General features: G+C 37.6%; 3 protein-coding genes across 4 annotated transcripts; all 3 read right to left on the reverse strand.

The window, feature by feature from the left end:
- Positions 1–529: 529 nt before the first annotated feature.
- On the reverse strand, positions 530–2,562 carry LOC105174650 (2-oxoglutarate (2OG) and Fe(II)-dependent oxygenase superfamily protein). The gene is made up of 3 exons (XM_011096820.3): positions 2,096–2,562; positions 1,357–1,630; positions 530–975 (listed from the first exon to the last, which is right to left on the reverse strand). The coding sequence occupies exons 1-3, from the start codon at positions 2,560–2,562 to the stop codon at positions 742–744; spliced, it is 975 nt and encodes a 324-aa protein (XP_011095122.1). The 3' UTR covers positions 530–741.
- A 910-nt stretch (positions 2,563–3,472) lies between these two features.
- On the reverse strand, positions 3,473–8,248 carry WNK5 (WNK family serine/threonine-protein kinase 5). The gene is made up of 7 exons (XM_011096817.3): positions 7,326–8,248; positions 5,917–6,182; positions 5,518–5,741; positions 5,136–5,293; positions 4,726–5,044; positions 4,139–4,498; positions 3,473–4,050 (listed from the first exon to the last, which is right to left on the reverse strand). Exons 1-7 carry the CDS (start codon positions 7,410–7,412, stop codon positions 3,602–3,604), a joined length of 1,863 nt encoding a protein of 620 aa, XP_011095119.1. The 5' UTR covers positions 7,413–8,248; the 3' UTR covers positions 3,473–3,601.
- Positions 8,249–9,753: 1,505 nt separating this feature from the next.
- Positions 9,754–18,502, reverse strand: LOC105174651 (uncharacterized). 2 transcript variants are annotated; one of them, XR_016062847.1, is made up of 9 exons: positions 17,689–18,502; positions 15,432–15,617; positions 13,738–13,830; positions 12,800–12,982; positions 12,611–12,713; positions 12,331–12,516; positions 10,729–11,909; positions 10,201–10,601; positions 9,754–10,102 (listed from the first exon to the last, which is right to left on the reverse strand). XR_016062847.1 is itself a non-coding variant. In XM_088875651.1 (8 exons), exons 1-8 carry the CDS (start codon positions 17,920–17,922, stop codon positions 10,278–10,280), a joined length of 2,490 nt encoding a protein of 829 aa, XP_088731777.1. In that variant the 5' UTR covers positions 17,923–18,502; the 3' UTR covers positions 9,754–10,277. The 2 variants fall into 2 exon arrangements, 1 of the variants encoding a protein (XP_088731777.1); XM_088875651.1 differs by having other exon boundaries at positions 9,754–10,601.
- Between the last annotated feature and the right edge of the window lie 273 nt (positions 18,503–18,775).

Consider the following 18,775-nt stretch of genomic DNA (forward strand, 5'->3'; position numbering starts at 1 on the left):
GAATATTGATAACAAAAAGTCATGATCTAGTTATAATAAATAATAATGTATATAATTTGTACAGTGGAAAAAGTGAGGTGGCATGAATTATTAAGCAGTATGACTTTGTTAATCAAGTCTAGTATAGAGTCGAGGTATAGCCACCTGCACCAATATTATCTACCAAATTAAAATGATTAACTAAAGTTGTGGGGTGGGATTGTGTATGGAGTAGATGTGTGATTTTACTGAAAGAGATGAAACAATCAAGATTGATTGATGGATCCTTCCTAACTGCTTTATATATCAATCATCACATACTCATTTCTACCTCTCCCATTCCATGTATTCAATCATTAATTAGGCCCGACTGCATAATAATTATGGATTGATCAACGGTTTAAGAGCTAATCAACCACTTTCTTGCCTATGATTAACTTCACTTGTCATCCTAATTTCATATAATTGATCAAACGGTTTAATTAGCACTTTAGTTATACAACTTTTACCAATCCCAATCCAAACTTGTTAAATTTTGAAGAAGAGAAAATTGATAATTAAGCTGCATTTATATATCAATCAAAAAGGAACATGTATTAATTACCACTTTGAAAACGGAAGCTAAGTGACAAGGTAGCATTATAGATTGAGATCGAACAGCATCACGAAATTCTAGGATATGACCTAACAAGCATCAATCAAGATGGTTCTGGTTGTTGATGATGAGGTATACGTACAAACCAAGTTGTTGATGGTCGACCCTCAGGAAAATATATAAGATAAAGAGTTGTAGAGAAATGCTACCAGGAGAAGAATCAAAATCTGATCGGACAGGGAAATTATTTTGTTAGATTCACCGACAGCATTTCGCAAGTCACCGACAGCATTTGAAGCTGACCATTTCTGTTCAATCGAAAATGATGGTCTGTTTATGTGAAGAAAAGGCTTCAACAGTAATTTACCTTGGGAAGATTTGAATTCCCCTAAACTCCGTTCCTGAAAAAAGCAAAGCTTGGATTAATATTTCATGCTATGAGTTGGGTAGTATTTAAGAGAAATTGACGGTGGTCAGACGTGTAAGTGCATGTTGTACAATAACATAATTAGTAATATATTATAATATCACAAGCAATTCAACGACCACAATTACTATGTCCTTTTAACTAGAAAATTCATAAAAATCGAATTACTCCATATTAAGATTGAAATAATTGAAGCCTCGTATCTTAGATCAACTTGAAAAGTCCAATAAATTAATGTGTGTTAACGACTAAAAACTTTTAAAATTGCTCGAATTAGTTAAAAGTTTGTTTGAATTCAAACTCAATAAGCTTAGCTTGAGGCCCTCTACGTCTCCAGAATATTACTTAAACTCACCTCAATCTCCTGCCCCATCGTCACAACAATGGTATCTGGGGTGGTGCGGAAGGACAAGTCTTGGAGACAAAGTTGAGTTGGGTCTAGCAAAAGATGGAGGGTGAAAGCATATGGAGCTGAAATTTGGGGTGTAGATGAAGTTGGATGGATGATGTTAGGTGGATGGTAGCTGTATATGCTCAATGTGGACTCACCTAATTGAACATCACCAATAACCTCACTCAACTCTTGTGCAATTCCTTCCAGTTGTCTTGCTACCCTCTCCACTTTTTGGCTGCATACAAAAATACAATTGCATTTGAGACACAATTGGCTTGTCATACTAATTAATCAGGTGATGTTAATGTATACGTACATACTTGTCTGATTTGATTATATTATTGTTTGGTCTGTGATTGATTTAATTTTATGGAATTGAAATATTTGTCCTATCAAAGAAACTATTTATGTTGATTTGGATTAACTAGTTTGGGGGAATACTTATATATTCTAACTTGTGCAAAAATATAAGCCACCAATACTGAAAAAGAGATGAGGATTAAAAAACCAAAAACATCTTTGGGCCACAACACTCACTAAGCCCATTTATCTTTTGGGTGTGGCCCTTTTTGTTTAGTTGAATATTATTGTTTTTTCTTTACCGAAACCGGGAAATGGAATTGCCGAAAAACTCTCAAGTAAAAAAGAGCGGAAACTGAAACCCGATGCCGACGGCGATGGATGTCATTGTCAATCTTACCGCAAAACCTGAAGCTTCTGCTCGCCAATCATAGCGGTAGCCTCTTCAATAATCTGGTTATCATCCCCACGCCAAACAAGCTTCTCGTGATCTCCATATCTTGTGCAGCACTCAACCATTAGCCCGAAAATCCCTTCACTATTACCCAAAGCAACTCTTAACTCTTCCGTCGATATTCCATGATCAATTATTTTGAACACTCCCAGCTCTCTAACAGATCGCATCAACCCTCTCACTGAATCCTTTTCCCTCATTTGAAGGGATTCGTAACTGATTTCCTCCGGTTTGAATTGGTGAACCTGAACCTGCCGAGCAAGTCTTAGTTCGGGGATTTGTATTGATTTATCTATGTATTCAGATAAAATCTGATCCGCGGCGGACCGGGAGCCTTTTCCTGTCGGGATCGGCGAGGGAGGTGGCGCCGCCGGCGACGGTGAAAAGATTAAGCGGCTTTTCTTTTTCTCCATTGGAAGATCAAAAAAAGATTAGTCTGAGTAAAATGAGAAGAAGTCATAAGCTTATTGTTTGAAAAGTGCATGGCCCCGGTTGGGGTGCACGGACTAGTCGTAGGAAGCACGTCTGTGTCATTGATACTTACTTGCATTGCACTACTATACTTTGTTTGCAGATTACTCAGTCATGTTTAAAGCTTCAGACCGTTTGGCCAAAGGATAAGCAAAACTCACAGGCAAGGCGGAATAAAGAGGGAGGTGTGTATTTTTATTATGATTGACAAGGTACCGGATCATACAAATTAGCAATGCTTGAAACACTGTAGTTGTTGGTTTCCGATGAATAGTGTATTTGTGCATGTGTTTGCGTGTAGCCACTGGTGGCAGGGAATTCAGGATGAGTGAAGATAGCATCCCTGGTAAAAAAATGACTCATGTAAAAGGAAATGAGTGAAGAATGCAAGATGCACTGAAGATATTTTAGAATCCTCTCCTCTGGATTCTAATGATATATTACACTTGATAGTGTCAAATTTTGATGCCACACATGGTATGGTTTCAACCAAAACCACTTACCTATACATCCTATGAAGGTAAGCATGAAGATACAAATGCCACACTAAGATTTAAGTACAAGATCCGAGCCGAATGCAGATACTTCTTGTGGGCCACAAAACTGCAGAATGCAGATACTTCTTCATTCTGATTCTACTCCGTTACTGACTACTCGAGCAGCTTCTTTGTTCGACAAAACAAGTCCACATGTACAGAATTTCTAAGTATTGGAATGTACAAAGATGTTTTTTCTCCTCCTGGCTCAGTACCAGTTTAAGAAATTGAGCCGCAGTGACCAATCGATTCTCCTTTAACATTAATTGCCTCCTGACAATTAAATTTATATGTGCATGTGGAATGCAAACACATGAATAGTAATGTAGTGTTTAGAGTAATCTTTATTGCGTTTTATTACAGCTGCTTCACACTTTGAATCACACACCAAACATGACTGGATGTAAAGTTCACACCGAGAATCATCTGATTCTTTACTAAAACATCACCATCTAAACCCTCTTATCCCACATTCTTTGACGGATTTTCCTTTAGAAATACCACTTGTCTTTTCACCCTCAGAAAAATCACCTACCTCATGGTATCCAACGTGCTCAACCGCCCCAACAGTCTTGAACAACCGCCGCTTGTTTATCTCCTCCACAAGTGTCCGATGCAACAATTGGCTGCGTATGTCCACCATTGATCTAGTCCTTACCATTTTCTGCTGGCGTTTTGAGCTACATCCCACCACGTTAAAGTTGCAGTTTCTGGTTGTGCTTCCCTCAGGACCAAACCTTGTGCATTTTGGAGTCTTTGCAATGCAATGTATTTCTTCTTTGTCAGAGATTGGAAGAAAACTATCCTCATTTGCTGAATAGTACTTTAGATTGGAGTACTTATCAGAGCAAGATGAGCTTATCGAACTGGCATCATCAATGGAAGTTGTGTCCTCTGCATCAAAAGGTCATGTTGTAATGAGAAAAAGAGAAATTACCCTTGAATACTTTAAAGAATGAGAAAACTATTCAAATGTGCATACCTTGATGCCAATCATGTAGTGCTTTTGCCTGGTAAAATTCAGCATCGGAAAGAGAGAAAAGACCTGGCAGGGAAGCATGGGAGGAAGAAAAGGAGGAGGTAGAATAGAAAGGGTGGTGGGGGCCGTTATCGTCATTATCATCTTCCTCGTCGGCATAGTTGAAACTATGCTGCTGGTTGATTAGGGAAGAGCAGGAATCCTTCCAGGACGGAACCAAAGTGGAAATTTCTTCACCGATCATATCAGCAATCTCAAGTGGATCCCAATCTGTTATTTCTAATTCCTTAACCATCTCTGTTGCTACGTCCAATGAAGTGTCGCTCATAATGTCGAACGGGAAGTAGATGTTTCTAGCAGAACCTGAATTTTGGAACTATTAGAATTGCAAGTATAGTTCATAAAAACGGTGATTAGTCTAACTTTATTTCAATAGTATGACCAACTTATAGCTTGTGTGCAACACGGGCTTAAATCTCTTAGAAAATGTGGCTGAAACTCTTACAAATCTATCAGAAGGCTAAATGAAACTCAAAGAACTTCAAATGGAAAACAGGTAGGAAAAATTCTGAGAATTTTGGAGCCAATACCATCTTTATCAGAAATATGTACTTTGAGGAATATGGTGTCATCCTCCTGATTCAAAGTCCCCGTGATAGACATGTCGGTGCTCCTTGCCTGAACAACCGACAGCGGTAGCAATTCCTCAGATTTTCCACTCAGCGCAGCCTTCTGAGATGGGATCTTAGCGACATTCGCAAGCAATTCTTCAACCTCTTCAACTGAAAGAAAGGGATCCATCAAAAGTTCACGGGCAGATGGCCTATTTGCAGCCTTCTCCAAGCACCTTCCCACAAACCTCCGAGCTTCTACGTCTTCAATCCGGTAAAATGCCTCTGGCAACTTTCCCTATTTTCACAAGGCATGAAATTAATGAGATCCAGCTCTCCTGCTTTTCATGCAGGAAATGTCACAATTTTGAATCAAATTTGAAGCTTACTGAAGTCACTTTCTTGTAAATTTGAGCAGGGTTCGAGCATTCACTGTATGGATATTCGGAAGTGAGCATCTCTAGAACACACATGCCGAAGGAGTAAATATCTACAAGCTCATCGTATTCCTCTTCGTATAATTCTGGTGCCATAAACTCAGGAGTGCCTGATGGTTATCATGAAAATCATTTTCTTTATTAGTATGATTTCTTCCACAATTTAACATAAAATTTCAGTTAAATGGTAGACTATATGCAGGAACTTAATTGGTTTCATTTTATAATCCATATTTATGAATTTGAATCATGCAGTGAAATTCTAATCTTGTACCCTGATTTGCTGCACAGACATTCTATAAAAACAAATTAACAAGAAAGAGGAGATGGTTACCTATGACACTGTGCGCATGGCTCGTGCCACGGAGAATGGCCGCTAACCCCAGATCACCGAGCTTAACCTGCCCCAGATGGCCATTGACAAAGATGTTATCACACTTTAGATCCCGATGAATTACTGGAGGATCATGACGGTGCAAATAATCAAGCCCCTCGAGAATTTGGCGAGCCCAATCCTTAATTGCTCGGATATTCACCCGCTTGTACTTCTTCCTGTACCTGTAGAACATCACGATAGATTTGGTTGGTTTGGTATATGAGAACATCAAAGCACCCCCAAAATCTAGTAATAGACTACCACAACTAAGCTTCCTCAATCAGCAATTTGATACTTTGAACTTCAGATTTTCTTTCATAAAATGGTAAAATTAATTGTATAGATTCGTGACATTACTCTCTTAGGGTGCCGGATGTAAACATTTCAGTGATGAAGTTGAAAGTTCTTCGTTCAACGTCAATCCAGGAAGCACGGGATCTCATTATCGAGTCGTGATTAAGACTCTTGAGGAGGTGGACTTCAGAGTAAAGCCTCTGCAGCTCTTGAGGTGAACCAAAGACATCATTGAGTTTCACCTGATTCCAAGCTACTTCCACTCCAAGCAACTCATCAAATGCCCTATACACGGTCTTCATTGCCCCTTTGCCAAGAACATCTTTGAACTGCAAAAGACATCAAAATGGTGTGATGAATGCCTAAAGCATATTGAGAAGGTAAATGATAACATGCATGATATGCCTAAAGCAATATTCAAACTAGTGATCAATTGCAGGGTCCTGATTTCTGTGATGAATGCCTCTCAAATATTAACAAAATGTCTAAACATTACCACTTAGATCAGCTATAGAAAATAGAATGCGATAAGCACAATAGTTAGATTTTATGGGTCTCAGGCGGTAGCATTTTTATGTCCCTCATCCTCCAAAAGATGATAATGGAGCAAAAATTCAGATTTCTTTTCCTTTTTATCGAACAAGGCATTGTTATCATAGAAAATACAGAAAGCTAATTAAGATGGACTTTACTCCAATCTTATTTTATTTGCATAGCACTTGAGTTTAACCAACTTAGAGTTGCATATATCTGTGACTATGGACGTCTAAATATCTGTTTATTTAACATATTTGGTGGTATTTAGCAGATAAATTCTCGCGAACTAAAAGAAAGGCGGGACCGCAGAGGAGCAATTAGTTGTTTCTTTTAATTATTCAACCACCAGCCTTATCTATAAACTGCAAAAAGTCAATACATGGAAAGAACTCATATATAACCAGATGACATTTTCGGAACCACTTAATCGTGATCATATTAGATGATGCACGGTGCAATATTATGTGTATTTATTGACAAAACGACATTCTGAAGTCAACTCTAGTTAAATAATTATTAAGCAGCATTTTGTTAAGCTTCTTTTCTTCATGAAGTTTTTATATTTCAACTTGCTTCTCTTCAGAAAAAGCAAACCTAGACTTGTCTAGATCGTGCTTCTTGAAAGAAAAAGCTTCTAGTTGCCTGGATCCCACCTTTTCGATGACATATCAGATCCAGAAATCTCTAGTAACATGCTTCATGCATGTAATCTCCAACATTTTGTTTTCTTGGGAAAAGAAGAAATTTAAGCATCAAATAGTAATTGCCGAGTTTATAGTACCCCTTTCATTCAGTAGTCTTAGATATAATTAAGCCACAAGTAATGCGAAAACAAGATTAACTACTGCACAGGCAATATGTAAAAGAATGCAAGCAGCTGAAGAAAAGCTCAAGAATACAATTACACAAAGCTGATAGGTAGCTTAGAAACTTACTCGACCATATCGTTCAGATGGATCCATTTCAACATACAACTGCATATTTCCTCCATCAACGGCTTCCCTGATCCGACTTGCATACATGATTATGCAATATATCTAAATAAATCGCCCCTTCAAAACTTTTCAGATGGCCGGTGTCTTGATATCTATTTATTACTACTATATAGATAGATATATGTACTCAAACTTTGTTATAGTAATTAAAATCTGAAATATATATATTTTCGGCGATGATGATGAGAATTAGACAAAGAAAGAGATGCTAGGAGATCCGAGGTTTTCCTTCGTGATTCTCATATGAAAAGACACCAAACAAGAGCCAGAAGAGCCTCGAGTAATCAATCCTGAGCATAATCCAAGCCATTCCCACAACTTCACGCGAAAACTCGTACTCCTGACAAATCATTTGGTTGCAAGGAGAAAATACAGGGAGGGATATATAGGATGATACCCTAAAATAGATATTTTCTTTCTCTAAGGTAATTACAGTACTGTTGGATGTGGAGATGATGAAGGCGAATAATTATCTTTATGTCGTTTTGTTGAGACTTGAATAGAGAATCAGTGGAGACGATGCGTTATGAAGAAAGGTTTTCAGAAGCTGGAATCATCATCAAGAAGTGGGGCATTCTTGAAAGAAAGTAGTGGACTAATTCTGAATTTGAAAAATCTGTGGCCACGTTTTGGCAGCACCATTGGTGGTAATTAACACAATGGATCCAACAACAGATTCGATCCCTGATGATTTTCAAGAACGTACTGAAATAAAACCAATTAAGACGTTCCTTGTTGAGAAAAACGAAAAGATTTAGAGAGCTAGGGATGGAGAGTGCTGCTTGTTGGAATTGAAGGAAAAAGGCAGGCGGAGGGCTGACGGGATCTCTTATATGCAGTATTTCGAGATACAATTTGGCCACATAAAAACTGGCTTTTCGGTTACATGTATTGTACTGACATAAGTGGACAGAGTCAAAGGATTAATTAAAGATGATTTATCGCAGTATCAAAGTGTTGTATACCACTGCCACGTTATCACCTCCCTGATGTTTTTCTACGCAAGTATGATTTTTAAATTGTCAATAATCGAGACTTGGATTATAATGGACATACTGTGTCTACATGTGTACACACTTTGTATTCTCTTCCTTTTTTTTTCCAATAAAAAAAAAAATAATGGTTGACAATCGGCCAACAAAATATCATCATGTTTAGTTGAAACCAATGTAAAAACAACTCTTAGGAATTGTGTAAGGTCTAGCTTAAGTTTAGCGGTAGATTAGAAGGTTAAACAAACACCAAACACGTCGGAAAGCTAAGGTATTTCATACTTGTGTGATGTTTGAGTTTAATCTTTAACACATATGTGTAATTTTTGAATTTAAATCTTTGTCATTTGACGAATGAATGAACCTAATTTCAATTAATCAATAATAATAGTATTAAGAACAATGGATAAAATAGAGCAATAATACAGCAACAACAGTAAAAATTATCAACTTGTTTCTAATTTTCTATGATAGCGACGATTATTTTGATAATGGATGCATTGCAGGCAGCCCCTGCGAATTTTGGCAACCAATAAGGGTTATATATAGCAAAATTACTTAAAATAATGGAAGTGAAAATGACAAGATATTTGACTTGGATTCCCAGGAGGGTCAGGGGGTGGCATTTCTTGAATTGTCTAGCTCAAGACATGATACAACGAATTACATTTCGTACACCCCATAATAATGCAATAAAGTTAATCAAATTTAAATCATGTGGCGTCACAGTTGCGATGTACATTCCATGATTGCAATTTATTTATGTGGTCCTGTTAATTTATTTCGAAAGCGTCCTTCGTTCTTGAGATAAGGGCCGTTGAGGTTGCTAGTGCCTAGTGGCGTGTCTAATCAATTAATTCCCAATGATTCAGTTATTTGAAAAACCCCTTCTCTTAAAACTGAAACATCATCTGCACTGCAACTCAGCTTAGTGAGAGATCCAATCTCAGATATCTGACTACAAAGATAGGACCCATATGCTACTGTCTGGAGTGCTGAAAATAGTTTAATCATATTTCTACTTTTTCTCCTTAAGAAAAGTCCGGAAATACTAAGATCTACATTGAATTGATAATGATCCACACTGTAAGAATCTCCAGATGGGTGTGTGTGTTATAGGTAGACCTATAACGTAATATTCCAGAAACAATCACTCTCTACTTGCAGTTTTAGCTGCGATGGTGGAACATTTCTGAGCATGCAGATGGGATTCTCATACATCAGTTTAATGCGTTCATCTTTGGACATTAATGAGAGATCTGAACTGAAATGCACAATTATGACATATTCTATCATACTAGCAACAAGAGAAAATTCATTCTCTTCAGCTACATTTGACAATCTTCTTAACAATATTTATCATCGCTAAACTGAGAAGACAAACAAGTTTGCGTTAAGAATTTAACATCCTACGCAAAAGTTCATATTAAAATTTAAATCTATGTTGCCAAACCAGGGGGATAGTTGCCACAATGTGCAGATACAAAAACAAATCCTCTTAACTCAAATTAGTTTCAAAAGGCAAAACCACAATTTTTTCAGTATCTGTCACAAGCAGCCGAGAAGCCACAGAGGCAGAAACCTCGGGCTTACTGGTTTGGAAGAAAATCCTTTGGTACACTCGTGTTTACGAGTGACTAAATAACAGAGATTGTCTTGTTCACAGCTCTTCAGGCAGACAACGGAGGGAAATCATCTTCATCTTTCAGATGGTTCAATGAAATCCTACATGTTCAGAGCAAGGAAATTGCTCAAACAGAAGACCAGCAATATCAGCGACCAAAGACAGCAGTATATAGTTATGTATTCAAAGTTTCCTTTACCTATCCTGCTCCCTACTCAATGCAGGTCGTGACTTTTGTGTCCCTGAGAAAGTTTTGGGGGACCCAGAGACGGATCTTTATTTCCTGTTCTTATCTGATTCAGATGTTCCAGATGCATGTCCAACCAATTCAAATTCAACAACCCCCTCATGTTGGATCGATAAGCCATTTGCATTAGGATACCCATTCCCACGAGGAGAAAATGATGGGTGGTTACCAGAAGAACTAACCATCACACTTTTCTCGACACGGACTTGAGGTTGTGACAATTCATGGCTGCTTCTGTCTAGCATATTTGGCTCTCTAAATATCATACTTCGCCCATTGGTTCGTGGAGACCTTGATGGTGCTTGATTCCTTGCTTTCATTGACGAAGATCTATAACCTTGTGGGGATTGACTCTGCAGAGTAACAAAGCAAAAAACCCAGACAGCAAATTAGAGGTGATAGGTAAAGGAAGCTACAAAGTCACATGAACAGTCCATGTAATCAAAATAATGACTGTAGAGATTAGGTTCAGTTGCACACCATATTTGGAAAGTATGTTCCTGTTCCTCTGGGTTTTGGCATCTCTTCCCACCCAAAGGGGACACCTGGTACTAGTAAAGGTTGCATGGTATACATTGCTGGACTTGGATGGAAGCCATTATGATGTCGATGGGAAAACCCGTTCTGCTTAAAATGCGACAGGGGCAGGAGACCGTCCCATGGACTGTTACTGCCTTGATATGGAGCAGTTGGCAAGTGAGGCATGTGCAAAGAATGAATAGTTAAGGCATATTCATAGCACCATCGACCATATTGCAAGCAGTGCAAGTAACTATCATAATCCCCAGTGAGATCTGATGAGTTTAAAGCTTCAGGTCTCTCGCTTGTTCTTGTTGAGCCATGGTCTGAATCCATATGATTTTGATCCCCTGAAAAAGACAATGACTTTGGAGCCGGAAAAACATCCTTGGATTTGCTTGAAGCCACTGCTTCATCTTTGTCAACAAATTGGTTTTCGTCCATGCTTCCAACAGCATCATCTCTTCCTTCATCAGATCCTGATGAAACCAAGGAAGAGGTGCTCTTTCCACAGTTGTCCTGCTTATCTGAATCTGGCTCTCGGTCTCTCATACTTTTCGATTTTGAAAAATAGAGGTGAGGTGCATGATAGGGCTTAGCAATTGCAGTGACACTCTCCTTCATAACTGGAGTTTGACGTGTGGATGAACCAGCAGAAATCTTAAGCTCCCCAAGCGAAGAGGTGGCAAGGTCATTTGAATCTCCATGAAAACGAGAACCCAGAGCATTAGGTTCAGAAGGCTGGTCTCTGTCCAGCAACAATGTTGGGTGTTTTAACACCAAGCTGCTGTATGGCTCTCCATTTGCCACATCTGATTTTCTTTCTGTCCCTTTGAGTAAATCTTGGGAAAATTTACCTGAACTGGGCTGAAAATCTCCAGCATGCTCATCGATGTATTCGTTTAAGTTATCAGTTTTAGACAACCCAGCCTCTGGAACAGGCATTGCGGAGATGGGCCTGTTGCAAATTACGGAGGGGTCAAAATCCTGAACGTCAGGCCTCTTTCCACCTCCATGCCTAGCCATAGTGTTGGAGAAGAATTTGTGAAGCTCAGTAGCAATAGAATCTTCAGGCTGCGTAAGTATCCGTGCAAGTTTTCTAGCCCCATAAGAGAAAGCACTGCGTATGCGGTAGAAGTTTCCTGTACAGAATACGATGGTAAAAAATGTAAACACAAGATGCAGCCAACTGAACTTTATTGCAAAAAATCTAGAGTTAGCATCAGAAGGAAGCACAGAGCTACAGTTAAGGTATCCAAGCAGATGCGCACTCATTGAGCTTTGAAACGCAAAATATTGCTGGAGCGTACATAAGGTAATTTATTTTTCCAGGAAGAGTGGTTTGTGTTCATATTTGTAAACAAGATATCAAACAGGCATCTATCCTGAGACTTTGACGAGAAAATCATAAGACATAAGCAGGGTGAAAATATCTTATATACAACTCATCTCATATTCATTCAATAAGACAAACAGGCGTGACCTACAGTTGTCTTCTCTAACAAATAAAACAATGATTAATAACTTTGCTTCACTCACATTAGCAACAAAAATGATTCATACCTTTACTGACACTACGTCCAAGATTATTGATCTCTTTCAGTGGATCAACTATGTTAAGATGTTTCCGCTGAAACCCACGAGAATTTTTGTCGCCACCTCTTGAAGGAACTGAAAACATGCCAATACATGAACTTAAGAAATCGCTGCTTAGCAGTAAATCTCTGTCACTATCTTCTGGCATCTCAGCTGAAAAAATAGAGAACAGAATAAACAGTTAAATGGCAGTTGTAAGATCTAATTATGTAATATTTGTGATCCCGATCAAGAAAATGACACTCACCAACAATAGCTGGCAATGAAGAGAGGCGAACAGGGCCATTTAAGCTAATACAGTAGGTCTCCCAATCAAATTTGCTGAAATAGTCCAAAAACTTATATAGAACCTAAAGCAAAAGATTACCGTTATAACTTATAAGGTTTATTATGTCAAGGCAATTTGAAGAAATGGATTATAACCACAAGAACTCACAGCTAAAGGCCCATCTAACGTTGAGTGAAAAAGATGGAAAATGTACAAAACCAACGTCTCCAAAGCATATGTAGAAATCAAACCATGATGAGCACCAAGGATACGACTTTCATAGTAGCACCATGCTTTGATCAGGATAATACTGCGCTTAAACAGATGATCTTTGCCAATGAGGCGATCAACCTGAACAAATGCATCACAACTGTCAACATTTAAAATTCGTGAATCCACCTTCATTTACATAACTTGAATGGATTTGATTTTGTGCAATTCTCATAAGACTAAGTATCAGGCCCAAAAGTAAAGTAACAGAGAAATAATAAATTATTAAGTCTACGGAATTAGCAATTCTTGCATTAGAGGATGGAACATGCAAGTAAAGAAGAGGATGCATATTGTACTAGAGCTAAATGTCTCATCAAGTTTCTTTTCATCGTTAGAATGGAGTACAAAAAGCTGTTTGTATTTATAAAAGCTATTATGAAACGAGTAATTTCATAAACAACACAAATTGATAAATATATTTAATATGACAATTAATTTTGTTTGGCAACATATCTATTGTAACTCATAACATAAAATACATTGATAACATCATGTAACAATTCTTGTTTAATATTCATTAACAAACATAAAAACATACCTGTGTATATACACTAATCATAAAATAATTGTATAGCAGACACGATATGTATGATTTTCACATGAGTCAAATATGAATAAGTAAAATACAACATTAATCACTCATTGCACTAGAAGTTACATCTCAATTCTCAATGAACCACATATGTCATGCTTAATCCATTAGCGTACAACCATGTCTTAATCAACAAATTAGAGACCACTGGAAGCATCAGTCGTAATGAAACATCCTGGGCAAGTATTCAGATAAATCCCTCAACAGTTCTTAACTTTCACAATTACATAACAAAAGTTACCTGCTCCAGAAAGCATAAAGTACAAAGGCCCCCAATTTGGTTAAAGGATACGTCAACAACAATATCTTGAACAATACATTTCACAAGCTTAACCTGCCATATAAGAGCTCCATTTCATTAAGACGGGAAAATATTCATAAACTTGCACAAGATTTCCAATGATATAAGCTGAAATCTTGAACAAATATCTAACCTTCACTAAAAAAGTTCCAACTGAAAATGGCATGTGAGGCACACAATTTAGAGCTTACTATTGTCTAAACAAAAATCGATCCACAGTACAAAATACTCTAACTTAATACAAGATAAGAGTACCATTAGACCCAATTAAAGGCAAAAGACAAATCTTAAGCTTGAGCCAGGTGTCAAGAAAATCTCCACCTGCTGAACAGGAAAACCGCAATGTTTAATGTAGAAGGATAGGACTAAATGGTACAAATCAAGATCAATTTTCCTTAAATCTGTTATGAACAGAAAGTGCATCAAAATTGAGACAAAGAGATGCCATCATGAAAGCAAGAAAACTAAATGAAAATTTTAACTCAATTTATGTTTCTCGAAGCATGGAAAGAAACTGTATGGCAAAACTTACTGTCTTAACGTCAAAGATAAAGGAAAATGATTCCTACCAATGTTGCAAACAATATTTTTTGTATTTTGCACAAAAGGTAGCAATTCAAGGAGCGCATCAGTCAACCAAATCCAATAGCATACATAATAAACTTTTCAAATAAGAAAAAGTGAATTTTGGAAAGCACTTTTATCCACATGGCACGCAATTGGGCAGCACAGCAGTAAGCAATGTAATTCCTTTTCTACTGTCAGCAAGGCCTAGCCTCACCTATAATAAAGCAAGTTCTCCGCCTATGGGTAACACGAGGTAGGCAATAGATGCCACTAATGCTTCATGCAGAAATATATCCACAACTAATTCTATGGCCTCAGCTGCTTTATGCGTCAGTTCCTATGATGAGGCCAATGATAATATATTGGAAAATTTTGACAGGAAAGAGGAAGGTTCCTGACATATAAGGAAGGCTCAATATCTGAAGGTTGGTTCGTAACAGGTTACTCACATATCCTTTACCCTCACTTTTGGAAGAAACCTGCTCATAAACTAAGTCGAGTGTGGCTCAAAAAGATTAAGTTCCTCTAGTAAATCCTTATCAAATTTTAGGTACATTCCGAAGTTTGCTACATAAATCCTTTTCTACCACTGAGCTACTATGTTAAGGTTACCTCCATTTCCAGAGCTACACCACTAAGACTTACGCTATTATGCGACTACCTTGAGTAGCACGACTGTTGATCAAAATCTCTGGAGGATTACCTACAATACCTGTTCCATGAGACCTACTAAAAGTCCAGCCTTCATTAAGTGTTTGTTCTTCTTCTGCAAATTCTCTTGCGCAGATACCATATTATACAGGAAACACATGCTCGTTTATTTTATTCACTTACTTTTTCTTACCAAATGCATCTAAACTATTGTGTCATTGTTACTCTCTGTAGAGAGCTACTATTTATGCCACAGGGGAATATGGTGCAACCAGATATAAATAAATCTGGGGCATTAAGTCGGATAAGCAAATACATTATCTAAGCAACATTTAGTCAAAGGTTTTTAGGTCAAGCACATAGTACTTGTTAGGGTAGATCCAGTATGTTTGACCAATCAATAAGAAGATGCATACCTCAGCACGAATGAGCTGGACATCCTTTACTATAAACTCGGCAGCCCTATTTTTCTCTTCTTCTTCAAGCACAGATTTCATATCATCAGCCAAAGCATCTTCATCATTTGTGACACCAAAGGCAGTCAAATCAATATCTCCATCTGGAAGATAAGTTTTCAATGGCACAGATCCATATGGGAATACCTGCCAGAAGTTCAAACATATGATCCAACAAATACAAAAGTAATCTTCGGTGTGAGGAAGAAAGGGAGATTGGGCAAAACAATTGTCCCAAAAGGTTATATCATCAGCTACTTCCTACATGCATAATGTTCACATGCATACAGAAGCCACAAAGATAATAAAGCAGTTTAATGCAGACAGAGAACTGACAGGAAATACCAAGAAAAAATCACGTGCAGTAGAAATACTAAATCCTACAAAAACTACGAATAATAGAGATAAACACATTCGGCTTTCTTCACATGTCACCAGATGTCTATTCCATTCAAATGTAAGAAGCCATAACCCAGCACCCAGATATCCTGTAAGATGAAATTGGTTTGATGCTCAAGGCATTCATTTGTATTTTGTGACAGTGATGGTCAGTATACTTTGTGATGAGGTCCAAAGTTGTAATCATCGGGAAATTGCTCTGGTGTTATCATAGAAAAATCTTCAAAGTGGTAAAGAAATCATTAATAAGCATAATAATGGTGCATGTCAATTCTACGTGGTAGACAGTAAAACAACTTGGCACGCAATACAATACAAACCAAGAATCTGGCAAACCATCTGAGGTGAGATGACATATATCAATGATCATCATCTGATATTACGTCATGTTTGGCTTTCCGACAAAAGTTTGTTTTGCCTTCTTCTTGAGTAGCTCGCATCGCATGACTCTCACAATATGCTTGTCAAATAACAATTATACTAAGACTGCATTGAAAACAAATCTCAACCACAGAAAAGCTAGATGTCAGTGAAAAAAAATACTCGGGGGACTATACTTTAGGCAGTGGGAATATACTAGAGAGATGTTCTTGTTAGTTGATTTGAAAAGGCTGCGTGTTCATCAAGGGAACACCTAATGCGGTTCCTACTGTTTACCCGAGTTAAAAATCATGAATCAATGTACTAAATCTTCTTAGGAATATATCTAGCTGTTACCGATGCAATTATCACTCTCTGGCCATGGCCCTCAGCAGAATAATTTGTAATTTCCATCATCTAAACAGATGTGTTGAAACAGTCAAAATAACAAAATCCACAGCCAAACAACAGAGATGGAGCACCCAACTGCAACGGATGCATTTAAGACATAATGCACATAGACCAGCATTTAACTACGCAACATGCATTGTGACATGAAGCAAATGAAAATCACAACTCCGACGCCACTTAGGCAATATATTTTAAACAATTGTGCTAGTTACTCCAGCTCGCTTATGTCATATACCCATGTAATGGGAAAGAGCAGCTTAAAAACAGTGCAAATCAGAGACCAACCAAGACGGTATAATACACAAAGAGAGACGTGCTCTTACCTTACCTTATAAACAGACAAAACTCTAACTACAGTGAGCTACATTCACAAAGGGAATAATATTCTCAAGTCATAGGCATCTTAACTAGTCCATATAAACTTAATATGTTTAATACATCTATAAATACAAACGGCGAAAAAGTTATCGGATACAGAGTGCCTTTATAATCGTCGAGTAACTGATACGCGCACACCAAGTCATATTAATGACAGCTTCCAGATAACCTCGATAACAAATTTATAGTTTCGAGACGAAATACACGTGGACAAATCGACAGAGCATTTCCGTAACATTAAATACAACCTGTCAAGTGATTCTCTCCATAAATATCAAACACCCTGCATTACTCGGTATCCTGTCCACGTGTTAAAAAAGCAACTTTTTATCTCATATTACCAGCATTCTTCCATTTGGATATTATTCGGCATTAATAGAACACATGAGAGGAATTTGATCAAAGCTAAATTTGCCATAAAGGCTATCCTTGAATTTGAAGCAAAAGAAAACCATGCATGCAAACAAAAGAATAAGTCCGGGCACAGTGAACATTGCAGAGAATCACTCATCTGGGCTACACACAACAAAACACTAAAGACAGAAAAAAACTAAGACACAGTGCCACTGTCTCTAAATGCAAGAAACATGTACACATAGAACGTAAACATACAAATGTATCTAGTCTAGATATCTGTTAAAAAAGAGACTTATGGAAACTTCAATTTCACCTCAATGCCAAGACAATTCCTGATTAATCTCTGAATATAATCAACGACCTCCCTTCTCCTCTCTTCGGATACAGTAGTGGGTTGGACCTTCCGGATTATTTCACGGGCCGCTCTGTCAACTGTGGCCCAATTCTGCCCTCTAATCTCTAACGGGTTTGGCTCAGCGAACGGCGTCGAATGTGAAGCCACGGGCCTCAACTCCGCCGCTGCGCCACCCCCCGGAAGATCACCCATTCAAAAAAAAAAAAAAAAAATCTTTTTCTTAAGAAATGATACAGCTAATAAGTTAATCTATTTCAGTTCAATAATTCATACACAGAATAATGAAAACCCAATACACATCATAGAACCATTAAGAGCATTCGATCAGAAACACAGAATTAAATTGGAAAAATATCCAACACAAAACAGGAAACGGAAAAGAAAAAAAAAGAAACACAAAGAAAGATGCTTTCTTTTCCTCTCTGTGAGCGAAATGGGAAAAAGGGTTTGGGGTGAGAGGGGGAAAAAAAAGATGCCAAGAAAATGAAGGGAGTTTTCGGAGTGTTATAAAGAGGAGTGATGAGTTGAAACAGGTGTTTGATTTGTTTCCCTGTTGTGTTAGGTTGAAGCAGAAACAAAAACAGCAAAAATATGCAAATTGTGAATTCCGGTTGGATTGTGTGTATAAATGTGTATCCAATGATATAAATATACACTACCAACTGCAGATAATTTTTTTGTGTAATACAATTACAGCAATCTCATCATGTTTTTTGACCGCCGATTGCGCTGCTCTTAATTTCTCCGATTCTCGTTTATATACGTCATAAAATTTTTCAAGCTATTCTAAATTACTGTTACTAACCCTAGTTCAAAGGCTCCAATCTTTTCACCTACCATACCATACGTATAATAATATAATATAATATATTAATATTCCCTCCTTCAAGCACTTTTTTTTTTGTTTTTTTTCTTTTCCCATGTTTATCCTAACTTTTTTTGTATTTTATTTTGGGGGTTGATGGATATTCCTGCTCAAGGATAAAAAAGATGAATAATAATAAATGATGTGAAATTGGGGAGTATTTGGTGACTCTGCTGTAAG

Source organism: Sesamum indicum, linkage group LG11 (assembly GCF_026168435.1).
Source record: "Sesamum indicum cultivar Baizhima isolate 11 linkage group LG11, ASM2616843v1, whole genome shotgun sequence".
In the NCBI taxonomy this organism is placed as follows: Eukaryota; Viridiplantae; Streptophyta; class Magnoliopsida; order Lamiales; family Pedaliaceae; genus Sesamum; species Sesamum indicum.

Bases quoted from the DNA above. Each gene is read 5' to 3' on its own strand.
- LOC105174650 (XM_011096820.3), bottom strand. From the start codon at position 2,562: ATGGAGAAAAAGAAAAGCCGCTTAATCTTTTCACCGTCGCCGGCGGCG. The intron at 1,631-2,095 runs GTAAGATTGACA...TTTTGTATGCAG, and splicing joins CAGAAGCTTCAGGTTTTGCG to CCAAAAAGTGGAGAGGGTAG. The intron at 976-1,356 runs GTGAGTTTAAGT...TGCTTTTTTCAG, and splicing joins CGATGGGGCAGGAGATTGAG to GAACGGAGTTTAGGGGAATT.
- WNK5 (XM_011096817.3), bottom strand. From the start codon at position 7,412: ATGTATGCAAGTCGGATCAGGGAAGCCGTTGATGGAGGAAATATGCAG. The intron at 5,742-5,916 runs GTAATGTCACGA...GATGTTCTACAG, and splicing joins ACATCCGGCACCCTAAGAGA to GTACAGGAAGAAGTACAAGC. The intron at 4,051-4,138 runs GTATGCACATTT...CTTTTGATGCAG, and splicing joins ACTACATGATTGGCATCAAG to AGGACACAACTTCCATTGAT.
- LOC105174651 (XM_088875651.1), bottom strand. From the start codon at position 17,922: ATGGGTGATCTTCCGGGGGGTGGCGCAGCGGCGGAGTTGAGGCCCGTG. The intron at 12,517-12,610 runs GTGAGTGTCATT...CTATTTTTTCAG, and splicing joins TTCATTGCCAGCTATTGTTG to CTGAGATGCCAGAAGATAGT. The intron at 11,910-12,330 runs GTATGAATCATT...TATTCTGTACAG, and splicing joins TGGACGTAGTGTCAGTAAAG to GAAACTTCTACCGCATACGC.